General features: G+C 36.1%; 1 protein-coding gene across 3 annotated transcripts in view; it reads left to right on the top strand.

Moving 5' to 3' along the window:
- Positions 1–15,339, top strand: part of LOC107691604 (dehydrogenase/reductase SDR family member on chromosome X-like) — a 47,008-nt gene that overhangs the window by 10,263 nt on the left and 21,406 nt on the right. For 2 of the 3 annotated variants that reach the window (XM_016490286.1, XM_016490284.1), the window contains one exon: positions 13,760–13,861. The exons of the other annotated variant lie outside the window; for it this stretch is intronic. In XM_016490286.1, the coding sequence (XP_016345772.1) occupies positions 13,760–13,861 (102 nt within the window). The remainder of the gene's footprint in view (positions 1–13,759; positions 13,862–15,339) is intronic. 3 annotated transcript variants of the gene reach the window in all.

Here is a 15,339-nt window from a genome sequence, read left to right as displayed (position 1 = left end):
ACATATATATATATACACACACACACACACACACAGGTATATCTTTTAGATTTGTAATGTTTTTTTTTTTTAAATGGAGTCTCTTATGCTCATCAATGCTGTGTTTATTTGATCAAAAATACAGAAAAAACAGTAATATTGTTAAATATTTTTGCAATTTCTAATATTGGTTTCCTATCTTAATTATTATACTTTAAAATATAATTTTTTTCTGTGACGCAGCACTGAATTTTCAGCATCATTACTTCAGTCCTCGGTGTCACATGATCCTTTTATAAATCATTCTTATTTTGATTTATTATCAGTGTTGAGACCGTTGTGCTGCTTAATATTTTTTTGGAACCTGTGTTCCATAAATAAAATAAAAAGTTAAAAAGAACAGAATTTATTCAAAATAGAAATCTTTTCTAACAATATCACTTTTTATCCATTTAACACATCCTTGCTGAATAAAAGTATTCTAAAAGTTTCTTTTAAAAAAAAGAAAAAAAGAAGAAGAAGAAAAAAAAACAATGTAATCGATAAATCTTCATTTGAAGTGTCAAATTACTTTCAAAATGTGATTTACTCTATTTTAATCGCTACCATACACATGGGGTCAGTAAATTTCTTTTTTTTTTAAATTACATTGCTACGCCAGTAGGTGGCGAAAAGGGGCTGTTAAAATGTATTTGTCTTTGAATCATACAAAATATCCAGTAATGAAACAAGTAGGCTACATCTTGAGTGAGTCATTGAATCATTCATTCATAAATTACATGTGATTTTGTTTAGCTGTCTAATGTTTTTTTTTTTCTTCAGAATCATTGGTGAAAAAATGGTGAATGGTGAAAAAATGGTGAAAAAAATAAAAAAACTTAATTTATCTAGAATCATGCAGTTCTATTTTGCACACACACAGCTCTTAAGGAGTCTTTATGTAGACTTTATGTAGCCTGTTGATTTTTGTTCATGGTATTCAACTCCAATAAATGGTTTGCAAAAAAGAGCCACAGGATAAATGTTTTATATCATTATTTAATCACATTGGAATCGAAACTGGGAATCGAAAAGAATCGGAATCGATAAGAGGAATCGGAATCGGAATCGATAAAATTCAAACGATACCCAACTCTAAGTGTGAGCATAAAATATCTTTCTTACTGACCCCAAACTTTTGAACGGCAGTATACCAATCTCAACTTGGGCACCAGGAAAAAAACATTTTTTTACGGTGTAGCCCCTAAATGAATTGAATTTCGATAGCTTTGAATGTACCCAAGATCAGTTGAACTGAACCACCCAAAATGGCATCGGCCAAGCTCATCATGGGGTCACGTTGACCCTTTACTCTGCGGCTCCAGAGATAGTGTCCGTCTTAGACAGATAGTGCTGAGTGACTGATTCAGGGCAGAGCGCTGCTGGCAGACACACTCGTCCCACGCTGATCCGCTCTCCTCTCTCTTGCCCTGACAACACAAGGCATACATGCAGAGCTGAGCCAATACACCCTGTCAACGCGTTATGGATTCAGTCACTCTGGATGGGCGGACAGTTATGTTCCCAAGGCTGTTTTCCACCCATCCTCTGCTTGTCTTATTTCTCTGCACAGCTGCCGCAGCTCCGGATCTGTGGTGTGATTTGTGAGTGACGAGGCCTTTGTAGCGGTTTTCAGAAAGCGTCTGTGTCAGATGTTAGATGTGGTCATGGAGTCTGCCATAATGACACACACTTTCAGGGTTTAATGTATCAGTTTGACCAAGATCTGCTGAAATGTGTCATACATATTGTATGGCCATCAAATGTCTGTTTAAATATCTGTTCCTCTGCTTTGCATAGGCTGCGTCTCAATTCACATACTGTCTGTTTTAAATAGTATGTAAGATTATAATTAGTGCTGCCTTAATCCTAGTGCTTTAAAAAGTATTCCAAAGGTGCTTGGATAGTATACTTTACCCAGTGGATTGTGTTCACTTTTTGGGCTAATATGGTCCATAAACTTTGCATTTGTGCACTATGCGATTTGATTTTTCCAGTTATTGAAATATGTCATGGAATGTGGTTCTTCTTATGAAATACAAGTTTTCGCCAGACATAACAGGGCTCAAAGTTCCACTTTTGATTAATCTCTCTGTAATAATAACCTATTTCAGAGTTCTTGAGGATCATCCAAGTGCTTCTTGGCAAACACGAGGCGAGCTTTCATGTACTTCTTGGTGAGGAAATGTTTCTGCCTTTCTGCTCTGCCATTAATCTATTTTTGTCTTCTGATGTTAGTCATGCTGAGCAATCATTGGATGTTGTTCTGGTGTTCTTTGTGACTTCTTGGATTGGCAACTTTTTAGAATGTTCTCCATTTGGATGACATTGCTCTCATTGTGGTTTGTTGATCTGACCACTTGTGGTGGGAATTTTGATTCCACCCAGTGACTCAGATCTTTTGAATATTTCTTTCAGACTCATTCACTTGTTCGATTCTTGTCTCCTGGTTCTACTCTGTCCTTGTTGTCAGTGACTTGCATGCTAAATTGAGCAATCAATATATGTCCCTTCGTGCATTTGTCCAGCAGATTCTTCTTCACGAATGAGATGCCTGATTCGTCTGTTTTTGTTCACGAAAAAATATCATTCAAAGTAAAAGTAGCAACTACTTCAGTGAAAGTGCACACTCGTTCAGTGGATCAATTCTATACTTTTCACCAGAAATAAAGTACTAGTTGTGTTCTTTGATTAATAGAAAGTTCAAAAGAATAGCATTCATTTGAATTTTTTTGCAACATTACAAATATGTTTAATGTCACTTTTGATCAGTTAATGTGACCTTACTGAATAAAAGTATTAATTTCTTTAAAAAACTGTATTTTATAAAACTTTTGAAGAATATTGAATGTAAACATATGAAAATAACTGTTATAACCACAAAGGTATAATTTAGAACATTAAAAAGGAACTGTGGTGTCAAGATTTTGTGACTTTATTGGTTTATGACCAGGGTTATTATAGGTAACCGAAACTAAAAACATAAAGTTACTGGAAATAAAAGATATTTACAGTGGTGACCAAAATTATTGGATCACTAGTATTTTGACCAACTAAAAATGGTTTTAAGTCAGTTATTTATATATTTTGCTGTAGTGTGTCAGCAGGAAACATCAGTTTACATTTCCAAACACTCATTTAGCAATTAATTGTAATAATCCAGTGAGATTTTTGTTTGCACAAGGAGTCTGAAAACAGCCAGTGCTGTACACAGAGATCTGATCTCACCATCATCCAGTCTGTCTGGAATGACATGAAGAAACAGAACAAACTGAGACAGACTCAATCCAGAAGAACTGTGGCAACATCTCCAAGATGCTTAAAGAAACCTACCTGCAAAGCTACAGTACTGTTAAAAGTTTTAGTGTAAAAATGCTGTAAAATGAGGATGCTGTCAAAAAAAAAAAAAACTGCTGTCAAAAAAAGATTTTCTTTATCAATTTACTTCTATTAACTAAATTAAATCAACATTTGGTGTGTCCATCCTTTGCGTTTAAAGCAGCTTTTGCCCTAGGTGCACTTGCACACAGTTTTTCAGGTAGTTAGATCTCTTGAAGCATCTTGGAGACATTACCGCAGTTCTTCTGGATTGAGTCTGTCTCAGTTTGTTCTGTTTGTTCATGTCGTTCCAGACAGACTGGATGAGGGTGAGATCAGATCACTGTGTGGAGCACTGGCTGCTGTCAGACTCCTTGTGCAAACAAAAATCTCACTTAATTATTACAATTAATGGCAAAATGAATGTTTGGAAATGTAAACTGATATTTCCTACTGACACACTACAGCAAAAGATAGAAATAACTGACTTAAAACCATTTTTCAGCTGGTGAAAATACTAGTGTTCTAATAATTTTGGCCACCACTGTATAGAAATAAAATATTTTAGAAAACTTATGCTCATTTTATTTCAGCTAGTTGTCAAAAAAAACATTTCTCATTTTCTTAACTTGATGTGCTAAAATAACTAAAACTAAAATAAAATTAATAAAAAAATAGACATTTAAAAAAAAAAACATAATTACTCAAATTGGAACAGATACAAAATTCAAATGGAAAATTCAAATTATAATAGTATCTCAGTGATACTAAAATAACACTGTTTATGACTCTCAATTCTGGTCTTATTATGTACTCAAACTGAATTGTTTATTGTAAACTTCCTATTAACCTGTATGTAATTCTCAGTAGGTCATGTTGAGCGTTTATTGTGGTACCTGTTGACAGCCAGCTGGCAGCTGATGTGAACAGCAGACGTCTGCACAGTCAGAACCTGCACAGAACCTTCTGGATCCTCACCAGTGGAGTCAGTGTTTTGGAAAATGTCTGCTCGTTGCAGGGGTGACGGCACCCTACTGCCTGATGTAATTAGACAGACGCCCCAACATATGCCCAAAACACACTGTGTGTCAAAGGTTCACAACAGTTGTTTACAACATGTAAGAAAATGTTACTATAGAGACACGGGTGCATATGAACTAAACAGGAGGCACATACATCTGTGAGGTGTCAAAGACAGAGCACTTGATAGCGTTTGTGCATGTCACTGTGTGTTATCATCTGTTTAGCATTTTTATTATATACCACTCCTACATTTTTATCTTCTGCGGCATCATTATAATAGTGACACTGCAATTATGACATCAGTGGGGAAAAAACAGCCCGTTCCTTTCTTTATCTCTGTCCTTTATTGATCTACTCTGTCTCTTCCTGACTTGATACTGAGAGATAAATCTTATCATCCATTCTAAGATTTGCTGTCCAATCTCTATCGTCCATCTACATTTCGTAGACCTGTTGGAGACCGACCCGGCCGACAAAACCTTGCGTCACAGCCAGAGCTGTCACTCACCCAGGAGTTATTCTCTATCAGTCTTCCTCTCTCAAGAGTGTTTGTCTGATTTACTGGCAGCCTTTGAAGATGGAGAAGGGGGGAAATGTCTTTGTTGGTACTTGAAAATGGCGGTATGCCAGTCACTGTGTCCCCCAGCTGGGACTGTACCTCTGGTGCCAAGATTACCTCATTACCACACTCTTTGGCACATCCAAACTGAAAATTATGAGAGAAAGAGCAAATAAGGATGAGACAGGTATATTCCGTGGCGGGCTCTATCCCCAGATTAACTCACCTCTTATAAGGCAGACCTGTTGGTCCGGTGCCATCAGGAAACATGCCATCATGAGTTGTGCATGGGCTCTTGTGCTCATTACTGCAGCTCGGATTCTTAATCAGAACAGAACATCTGCAGGCTTCCCTGTCCAGCAGCGCGCTGAAAGAGACACGCCAGCGATCAATCATGCCAGAACAGCCACCGACTGAAGGGCTTTGACGAAGTCTGGAATAAAAAACACAGAGCAGAAATACGTGGACAGAACTTGCCATCATAGAGTTTCTGTAGGTTGTGGTTTTGGGAGAACAGCATGATTGTTGGCTGTGGTCTCTCGTCAAGCACAATAAAAAATAGGGTGTATTTATATGTAGTCAACTCTACAAGAACCAAACAAAAAGACTTTCAAATGGTAGTGTATGTATTTTAAAAGGCAAATTTCAACATATTTCTGTCACGACAACTCTTGGAGGGATTGGCATGGTATTAACATTGTACATGACAATGTTAATGTGTTTGGCATTGGTGGAATAGATCTGCTACCCTGCTGCTACTGTGGCAGAGCAAGTATCGAGACTTGCTACTACCAATACATCCACAGCATGCTGCTGTGAGCATGTAAGAAATACTGCTACTTCACATAACATATATGAAATAACCCCCATATAGCATACATGAATCACCCCGTAGCAGATCTATACAGGTGAAGCTGGGGATTTATATAGTATTTATATGTAGTCAACTCTACAAGAACCAAATAAAAATACTTTTGAATGGTGGTGTATGTATTTTTTAAAAGGCAAATTTCAACATATTTCTGTCACGACAACTCTCGGAGGGATTGGCATGATATTAACATTGTACATAATGATACATGTACATGATGTACATGATGTATGCTATATATTTATGTTCAATAATATTCTTCAAAATAAGATACTAGCAAAACATTACTGCCATGGATATTCAAAATAATAGCAACCAAAGTGGTGCAGCTGGAAAAACGCTGTGCCACCAAAGCATTCTCAAGCGCCACCAGCTGGCCATTTTCATAAGAACATCTGGCATTTTTCCCCCCAGCTAGTTAAACTGGAGCCAAACCTGAGAAGGGAGTCCAGAAGACTATCCCATCAAAACAGAGTTACCAAGAGTTCCTGGACACGTAACTTAGTTGTAATTCATAGGTGAGGATTATGCTAATTGTGAATGAGCGTGCACATGTGCCCTTATTTTCGAAATATTGGAATTCATTAACATACACGTTTTTAACAATCAAATCTTATGTTTACGACACGTTTTTGAATCCCGAGGAGAGTTTTCGGGAATGTCTGTTTAATGGGCAAATTACTCAAATTACTCAAATTACGCAAATTAATTTTTCTTATGTATTTACCCAAGTTTCTTGAATGAGGCCCAATGTGCGCTTTGTGTTGGGAATGCACATACTTCACATATCAATTTAGACCAACCGTTCTTAGACCTCTGAAACTAACCGAATGTAAAAGCACCCTAAGTAGTGCATGCTTAATAGATCCTTGTTGACAATATTGTAGTGGAAATGGCCTGAAGCCTAAAAAACAGTAGCTTTTTCAAGACAATATAAAACTGTCACAGACGGGACTGCTACGCAAGCTTTAGTCATCTCTTTTGCCTCACACCATAAACTGCCTCTTATATATGCACAACACAGAGAGAGAAACCTAAGGGAGGGCACAATACATCATTAGGGTTCTGCCCCATGAGCATGTCCTGATATATCACACACACACACACACATAGACTCATACACACTCAGCTGTATCTCACCCCCTGCCCTTTCATTTCTATGAGTCATGATACACAATGTCACCACAGAGAGACATCACTCTTCCTGTTTATATCCCCTCTGTTTAATACTCTTGTCATAAATTCAAATAATTTAATTTGTGTAAAGGGTGAAACTATAGGAGAGTCGATGACTTTTGTAGCGTTCTCATGAAACTAGACTAAGTGACTTGGTAAGGCTATAATTACTACACGTTTCATTAAAGGGGTCATATGATGCGATTTCAATTTTTCCTTTCTCTTTGGAGTGTTACAAGCTCTTCAAGAAGATCTGTAAAGTTGCAAAGACTAAAGTCTCAAATCCAAAGAGATATTCTTTATAAAAGTTAAGCGTCAACCACGCCTATCTAAAACAGCTCGTTCTAACACGCCCCCACATGTCTACGTCACGATGTGGGAAGATTTGCATAACGTCGCCCAAATGTTCACGCAAAGAAAGAAGGCGTAACTTTTATTCTCGCTGTAGTGTTGTTGCCGCCGCCGCCGCCATGTCGTGAAGGCGCTGTGTGTTTCGTTGTGAAAGCGGAGTCCAGCCCGGGGTCGTCACATGTGGTTGCTGCAAGCCCGCCGGACGCTCCTTCGTCGAATCCGCAGGCCGCGCCGTTCTCAAACCCGCCCGCCTCCGCTCACTCAAGCCCGCCCGACACCGCTCACTCAAGCCGGCCTCTGCTCACTCTAGGCCTCCGGCCTCCGCTCACTCTAGCCTGCCGTGTGTTTCGTTCTGAAAGTATGTACAGTATGTGGAAAATAATGTGTTTTCTTAACTTTAAACCACATAAACACATTTCGTTTCACCAAATACACAAAATAATGTTCTTTTTAACAACATCACATGACCCCTTTAAAGTTTAATATTTAAAGCAATATTTTGAAAAAGATTATCGAAAAAAATGTTGGAGGGGCTGTCGATTCAGTTTGCCTTTGTTGATTGGATGGAGGCAGATCAGTTGTAAAAAAAAAGGGGGGGGAGTGATGCACATACAATGATTGGATAATTCTGTAATTTCACAATATTGCTATGATCTATTGATTCAAAATTTTTGCAATTTTGCAATTATGCCTTGCAAAAACAAGGTACAAAAAATGTCTGCATGAATGAGTCATTAAGTCCTTTAAAATCAATAACTTAGAAAATATCAATATTTCAAAAATAGAAAAGGGAGCACTTTAACCTAGTCACGAGTGAAACTGGTCTATCATAGGTTGTCACTTTTGCGCTTGATAAGCTGTCTGAGAACATTCTGTTATTTGGGAATGAATGAGTGGTTTTTGTAATGAAGGGTTGCCGGTCAGAATGGCATTTCACACTCTAAACTGGGGTAGCGTTGAACGATTAATGTAATGTAGTGGGTAATTGCTGTAATTGTGTAACTATAATTAGTTTAATTATGCGGTTGAGTACTCCGCACCGGAAAGGTGCACGCTGTGCCAAAGAGCTGAAAGGAATAGACACTCACATTTTATCACTGGTATGAGAGCTTTGCTTCTAAGTCACCATTGAAATAGTATGTAATTGTAAGTCTTAATGGGAGGGCCAGACAGACAATATTTTTCTGTTTGTATGATAGATCTGATGCAGCAAGGGCCTATTATCAGCCATTTCCATACGCCTCGGCTGCCATTGCACCTGGTTTTCTCATCCCTCCTGCCATCCCCTTCGCCCCCTTTCTTTCATTTTTTTTATTCTGGGCTGATCTCATGGATTGATAGCATTCAGGTCAAGAGCACTGTTACGAGTCCCAAAGGTCTTTCCATCCATACAACCAATTTCAATCAGCCAGAGATGGGCTATAAACCTTAAGGGAGTGGCAGTGTTTATCCCAGTAAATCTCAGAAATGAGGACGCCTTGAGGATCAGAGAGGTATTCATAAAGCAATTAACTGCATTACTTTCTGTTAAATTGAATAATACCATCTAGCTAAGTTCTGGGTTCTATTAACTAACTTGGTTATTTTATATAGATATATTTTGTTTGCAGTAACTGGATATACATTGATAAAGACTGAAACAGAGAAATTAGAAATGGATTGATTTTTCCATTTTAATGGTTTAATTAAATTTAAATAATCAAAAAGTGTGGCTAATATTTACAGGGATTTACTGTTTAAATTAAAAACCGAACCTGAAAACTGTGTGATATTTCCTGATATTCCTTAAAAATAATTTTTTTTTAATACATTTGATTATTTTGTGAACATTCCACACAGTAGTAATATATTTATGTCATAATTTCTTACTTTCATTTGACCGGTTTCTAGTGTAAAGACCCTTGAGTTTATGTGTGTTGGGTTTTATAACAATAGTTATATCTAATAAAATGGTAAAATGCTTGTCAAGTGAACGGAGTCATGCGAATATAACACATCAAATATGGTAAATGTAATCTCAACTGTGCATGAGGATGAGTACATGATGGCAGTTTTCATTTGAGTAAACTAATATTTTAATATAGTACTCTATTACAGTAAAATAAGTTTTTTTTTTTTCATTATTGATTAGTATAACATTGGCCAAAAATTAAACAAATTAATAAATCATGTATTAATCATTGCAGTACTTTGTTAAAGTAGAGTGGTAAAGGCAGTGCACATGGCCTGATATGTTGCATGAATGGTAGCAAAATTTGAAATCCATAGTCCTTTAATTGGAAATTTATTTGAATTTAGGTTCATACAAGATCAAAACAGATTTATTCAAACTAATTACTTTTGTTGAAAAGGCTCGATTAATTAATTTAATGGAATTTCAGCTGGAATTTAATTAATTTCAGTAAATGTTTTTACAAACTAATGAAATCATAAATGGATGATCTTGAATGTAATAAGGAGCTAATTGGGATAACAGTCATTTTAAGACCATCACCACATTATTACTATTTTTGCACACATCTGCTAAACAACCATGGGCCACATCTAACTCTTGGTGACTCTGTTTTGATGGAATAGTAAAGGTGAATGTTTTGTCATATTGAAATTGCCTCACCTCACTATTATGCAGGGAGGGGAAAAAACAAACAAAATACCAGGATTTGCATAACATGACAACTAAAACCGATTGAAGCAATGATGTGCATATGACTGGAATATTTTAATGTAGTGTCTCATTTTCATAAGCTGAAAGCCCAAAGGGCTTATTGAGGTAAACGCAACAGCATTCTGAGCCACATTAGAGCAACTTGCAGATGCTGCAGTTTTAAAAGCTTGGGTTTGGGCTTATATGTTTACTATGTCTATGAACAAAATGAGAAACAGAACGCTGACTTTGTCATGTCAAATTTCTACCCATACTTGGGCATGTTCTGACAAGCTCATCAACAATTCCGCTAAACATTTAATTTAAAAGACATCCTTGAAGTATCACTGCTCTTTTATAGGGCCTCCTGTGTACATTTCTTGCTTTCCACCCCGGCAGGCATGTAATGGTCTAATTCTCACTTGGGAGTCATTATTAGCTCAAAGGTTAGTCCCGTCAGACTGAATTAATGATAAGCCTAATTAAAGTTGATGGAGAACAAGAACAGGAAGGATTATAAAGACACATCATATTATTCAGATTAGGTTTTAGAGACCAAGTGAAATCCATATATGGCCTGTTAATTCAAAATGAAGCAGATATCAAATTTAAAGAATGTTTGTTAGTGTTACATCTAGTGTTGTAACGGTACCAACATTTCTGTATTCGGTACCAATACCAGTGAAAATCCACGGTTCTCGGTACCAATATCGGTACCAAAGCAAAACACAAAAACAAGCTAATTAAAAAGCACAGTATTTTTGTTAATAAAGTCAAACAAAAATGAAATGTACAAAAATCAATGCCATTCTTTGTACTTATTTAAAATTTAGTTTTTTCCACAAGTAATAAAAGTATGAAAAAAAGTAAACAAGTTTCACCCAAAATAAAAAAAACTGTTGTCTGTTTTTGGGTTTGCTGGTGTGTTTCAGGTTCTTTCTCAGCCTGCAGCTGTAAAAGGAAAACATAATGTACTTAAGTAAAGCAATGGGCTGAGTCTGACCAAATGCAACATTAGATCATTGACACCAGCTAAAATATAACTTTTCAGTAAATAACAAACCTCAGATTTTATAATACATTTAGATAAGATTACATATATTTTAAGACAAGTGTATATCAAATAGATGAAAACTGTAGTATTAAAAACACTTTACAATAAGATTCCATTTGTTTGATAACATGACCTATCAATAAACAATAGTTATATAGCAATATTCTTTTAGGGTTAAATTCAAAATTTACTAATACATAAAATCAAAAAGTTCAGTCTGTTAAAATGATTTAATGCACAATGAACAAACATGAATGATCAAGTGTTTGTATTAAATAACATCCACAAACATTAATTAATGTTGTAAAAATATTTTGTTTACTCACTGTAAGTTGATGTTAGATAATAACATAAAGTCATGTTAATGAATGGTATCTTATTGTAAAGTCTATACAGGAGATACAATTTGACTGTACTTTCATTTAATCCAAACTGTGTACATATTTAATTTAAAGGGCTTTTAAAACCTGCTAGAGTTATCCGGCCAAGTATAACAACTAACTAGCTAAAAAATAAAAAAGCCCAGAACTGCTTTTCTGACGGACTGATATGACATAAACACTGTTAACCATTTGTACATTCTCTAACACGCATATTTTAGATTCACAATTCATTTAAAAGCCTCTGGTGTGTAAAAATAGTAAATACCATCATGTCCTCCTGTATGTTTTACCCTAATAAAAGTTATAGGAGCATTAAATAGTTAATAAACAAACTTCATTCTAATGCTCATTATATTAGCGTTAGCCGCGCTTATGCTAACGATTAACTACGCTAACAGCGATGTTTATTTCAATCCGACATTCTAATTAAAATATGGAATAATATTCATAACAGAAGATCTAAATATTAAAAATTAAATTGAAACTTACCTGCTTGAACTCTTTCATCTGATCCGGGTGTCGTCTTTAAAGTGTTTTATTAGTGTGATGTGTTTCCTCCTTTTGAGGTCGCCACGTCTCAGTCCTTTTATGAAGAGAACGCATCTGCGCACCTTTCGGATAGCGCATCAAGAACCGGGTTGACCGGGTACTCGATACCACCGGTACTTAAAAAGCTGGTACCGTAACGTTTACATTTTTTTTGTACCGACTTGGTACCAAAGTACTGGGTCTTCTGACAACACTAGTTACATCAAAGAAAAGTGTCAGACTGATAGTTTGACACTTTTAAAGATTATTAACTTATACATAAAATAAAATGGACCTAACTTCAAATTACGTTTTTTCAGATGTAAAGTATATTGAGCTGCATTGTCAAGAGTTAAGACTAAACAATAACATTCAAATTCAGCTACACTACCTGATAAACATTGTTTTGTTGGTAGTTTTGGTACATCAAAGAAAAGTGTCAGACTGATAGTTTGACACTTTTAAAGATTATTAACTTATACATAAAATAAAATGGACCTAACTTCAAATTACGTTTTTTCAGATGTACAGTATATTGAGCTGCATTGTCAAGAGTTAAGACTAAACAATAACATTCAAATTCAGCTACACTACCTGATAAACATTATTGTTTTGTTGGTAGTTTTGTATCTCTTGGAGCAGATTTTTAGGGGTGATTTTGTTGGTTTCAGATGTTTATCTAAAAAGAAATGATCATTGAAACACTGATAGGTCATTTGGGTTGATGGAAGAAATGTCCTTTTGACTTTACGTGAGCATTAGCGAGTGGAATAATTTGCATGCTTTGAAATTAGACTAATTGGACATGTGCTTTGATGTACAGACCAACAGAATAAGGTTATTAAATGAACTACGGCATGAGAGCGCTGGATGAATCAACAGACATTTAGCCTGCAACTACTGTTTAAAACCAAGCCCTGTAAAACAAGCTGACAAGCTGAGTTTACTTGTTTTATTTGAGGGGGGCAAGTGCTTTGACTGTTATGAGCTGCATATGAAAATATACTGTGCATTCAGTATGTCATCTTTATTGTGGAATAATTCTGTTGTTATATTGAGTACTTATTGCTGTGATCATGCAAGTGTAGCGTTATCGTATCGGATATCGAATATCGCATTATTTAATGAGTTATCGCATATCGCATTTTTCTTCAATATCGCACAGCCCTAGTGTGAACCAATTTGAATCCTGAAAAGACTTGTTCAGTTGGTCAAAGGAAGACCTTTCGCAAAGACCTCACATTATTGGATGATTCAGTATTACTGCCATTCACATGCTTGTGCCGTCCTTGAGCAATTCATTATGTGTGATTACCAGGGTTGTGTGCCATTCGGAATTGAATTGAGAATGCTTTTTAAATTCTAATTCAGTTCCAGATTTTGCCTTGGTAGCAAACAGGATGCATAAGTGCAATTCATATGTTAATGTAAGGCAGTAGAATTGAAGTGAATTGAAGGTAAGAAAGTGTTAAAAGAGGATTCCTTTTTAACAGGAAAAGCTAAATTTGTAAAAACAAAATGTCGTCTTGACAAAGCCTTGTTTGAAAGTTTGAATGAAATGAATGAATTCTGTCATCATTTAGCCTACTCACTCTCATGCCATTCCAAACCTTTCAGTCTTCTGTGGAACAAGAAGATATTTTGAGAAATGTCTCTTCTTTCATGTTCCACAGAAGAAAGACAAGCATACAGGTTTGCAACAACTTGAGGCTGAGTAAATTATGTAGTTTTAATTTTTGAAGCTTTATATTGTTGAATTGCCTACATTCATTTACAGCATGTGTTCTTATAGGTGCTGCTTGTAGTACTGATTTTGTAATCTCTTTGTTTTTAGTGGAGTTCATGTACCTGGATTTGGCCTCTTTGACATCTGTACGACACTTTGTCCAGAGATATAAAGCCAAAAGTTTGCCATTACACATCCTTGTCAATAATGGTATGTAAATTCCTCAATTTCTCTAGTTTCTTAAAAAAAAAAAAAAAAAACGCATTATTAGGCCACAGCAGTTGTGCTGTAATAGTTTATATTCTGTCATATTTTCAGTGTCTAACATTGTTTATTTATTGAAAGCATTACTATTGTTAACAATACATTAGTACTGAAAATGCAGTATTTGTTAAAGCATTTATTATTTTAGGTCCATATTAATTTATCCATAGACATTTTAACATTTCACATTGTATATATGAATAGGTACAATGAACAAACATGAAATTGCAATGAATAATAGTATATTTTTTCAATAACCTAGATTAATAAATACTGCACAATTGCTGTTCATTGTTAGTTCGTGATACTTAATACATTCATGTTAACAAATTGAGCCTTACTGTGAAGTGTTAGCTATTTATCATTTTTAAGGGCTGTACATCTTGTCTCTCAACCTGAAATCTCTTGCGTCCTCCTAAGCTCGCTCTGTTGGACATGTCTGGTCTGTGTCCTGAGGGCCTTAGGGGTTGTTTGTTTTAACTGAGTGACTTTTATTTAGAAGCCTGCTCCAGGGAATGCCTCAAAATGACAGGAGCAGTCACACACTGTCCTCTCCCTAACAGAGATAATTAATAATTCACGCTCCCCTTTTCCCGTTTGTTCTCTGTGGCACACACCCTTCCCCTCTGATGCCGGTTGATGGGCAAATGCATTTGTGCCACCCCATTGAGGGTCTAATGATACAGAAAGGTCAATGCTTGACCCCTCTAGTGCCCTGGCTGGACAGGACACTGCATGTGTCTGAGGGAGAGTCAGGGGACATTGATTGTCTTTTCAGAGATCCTTCAATCATGGATCGATAACATTAGGATGCATTAGGTTTAACTTTCCAGTAGGGTTGGACAATAAACCATAACATATTAGGTTTGTTGTAAAATGTATGTTGATAAAGATAAGCTCTGGACATTTTTACTCTATGGATTAATCTAACAGTCTAGTAAACACATCAGAAATAAATATAACTTTTAGCGAGGAAAAACTGCCATCCAATATTAACCAAAACTCAAAGATCTTTATGACAACCCGCCAAAAGAGTGGGGTTTAACTTGAAGAAATTATAACAGAAATATATTACCTTAGGGATAATGTACAGTCTTGCAACGCCCTGAAGGGGTTTATTCTGCAATAACAACTGGCTGGATGTACATTACACTAGGGCTGCACGATAAATCGAAATGGAATTGAGATCGCAATTCGACAGAAGCTGCGATTGTCATGCGTATCTTTCAGTGAAGCACGGTTCTGTGATCAGCAGTAAATCTCCATCCAAAGGCTAGAGGGCGCTCTCACGCTGAAACTCCAAATACGCCTCGCAGAAGAAACCCAGGAAATGCCTATCGCTGCAGCTGAATAAACAGAAGATTCAACTGCTTTCATTGATTCAACGTGACTAATAAACACACGACTACGGCAATATACGGTTT

This window comes from Sinocyclocheilus anshuiensis, unplaced genomic scaffold, assembly GCF_001515605.1.
Source record: "Sinocyclocheilus anshuiensis isolate Anshui unplaced genomic scaffold, SAMN03320099.WGS_v1.1 scaffold442, whole genome shotgun sequence".
Classification (NCBI taxonomy): Eukaryota; Metazoa; Chordata; class Actinopteri; order Cypriniformes; family Cyprinidae; genus Sinocyclocheilus; species Sinocyclocheilus anshuiensis.
This window is presented reverse-complemented; position numbering and strand designations above follow the sequence as displayed.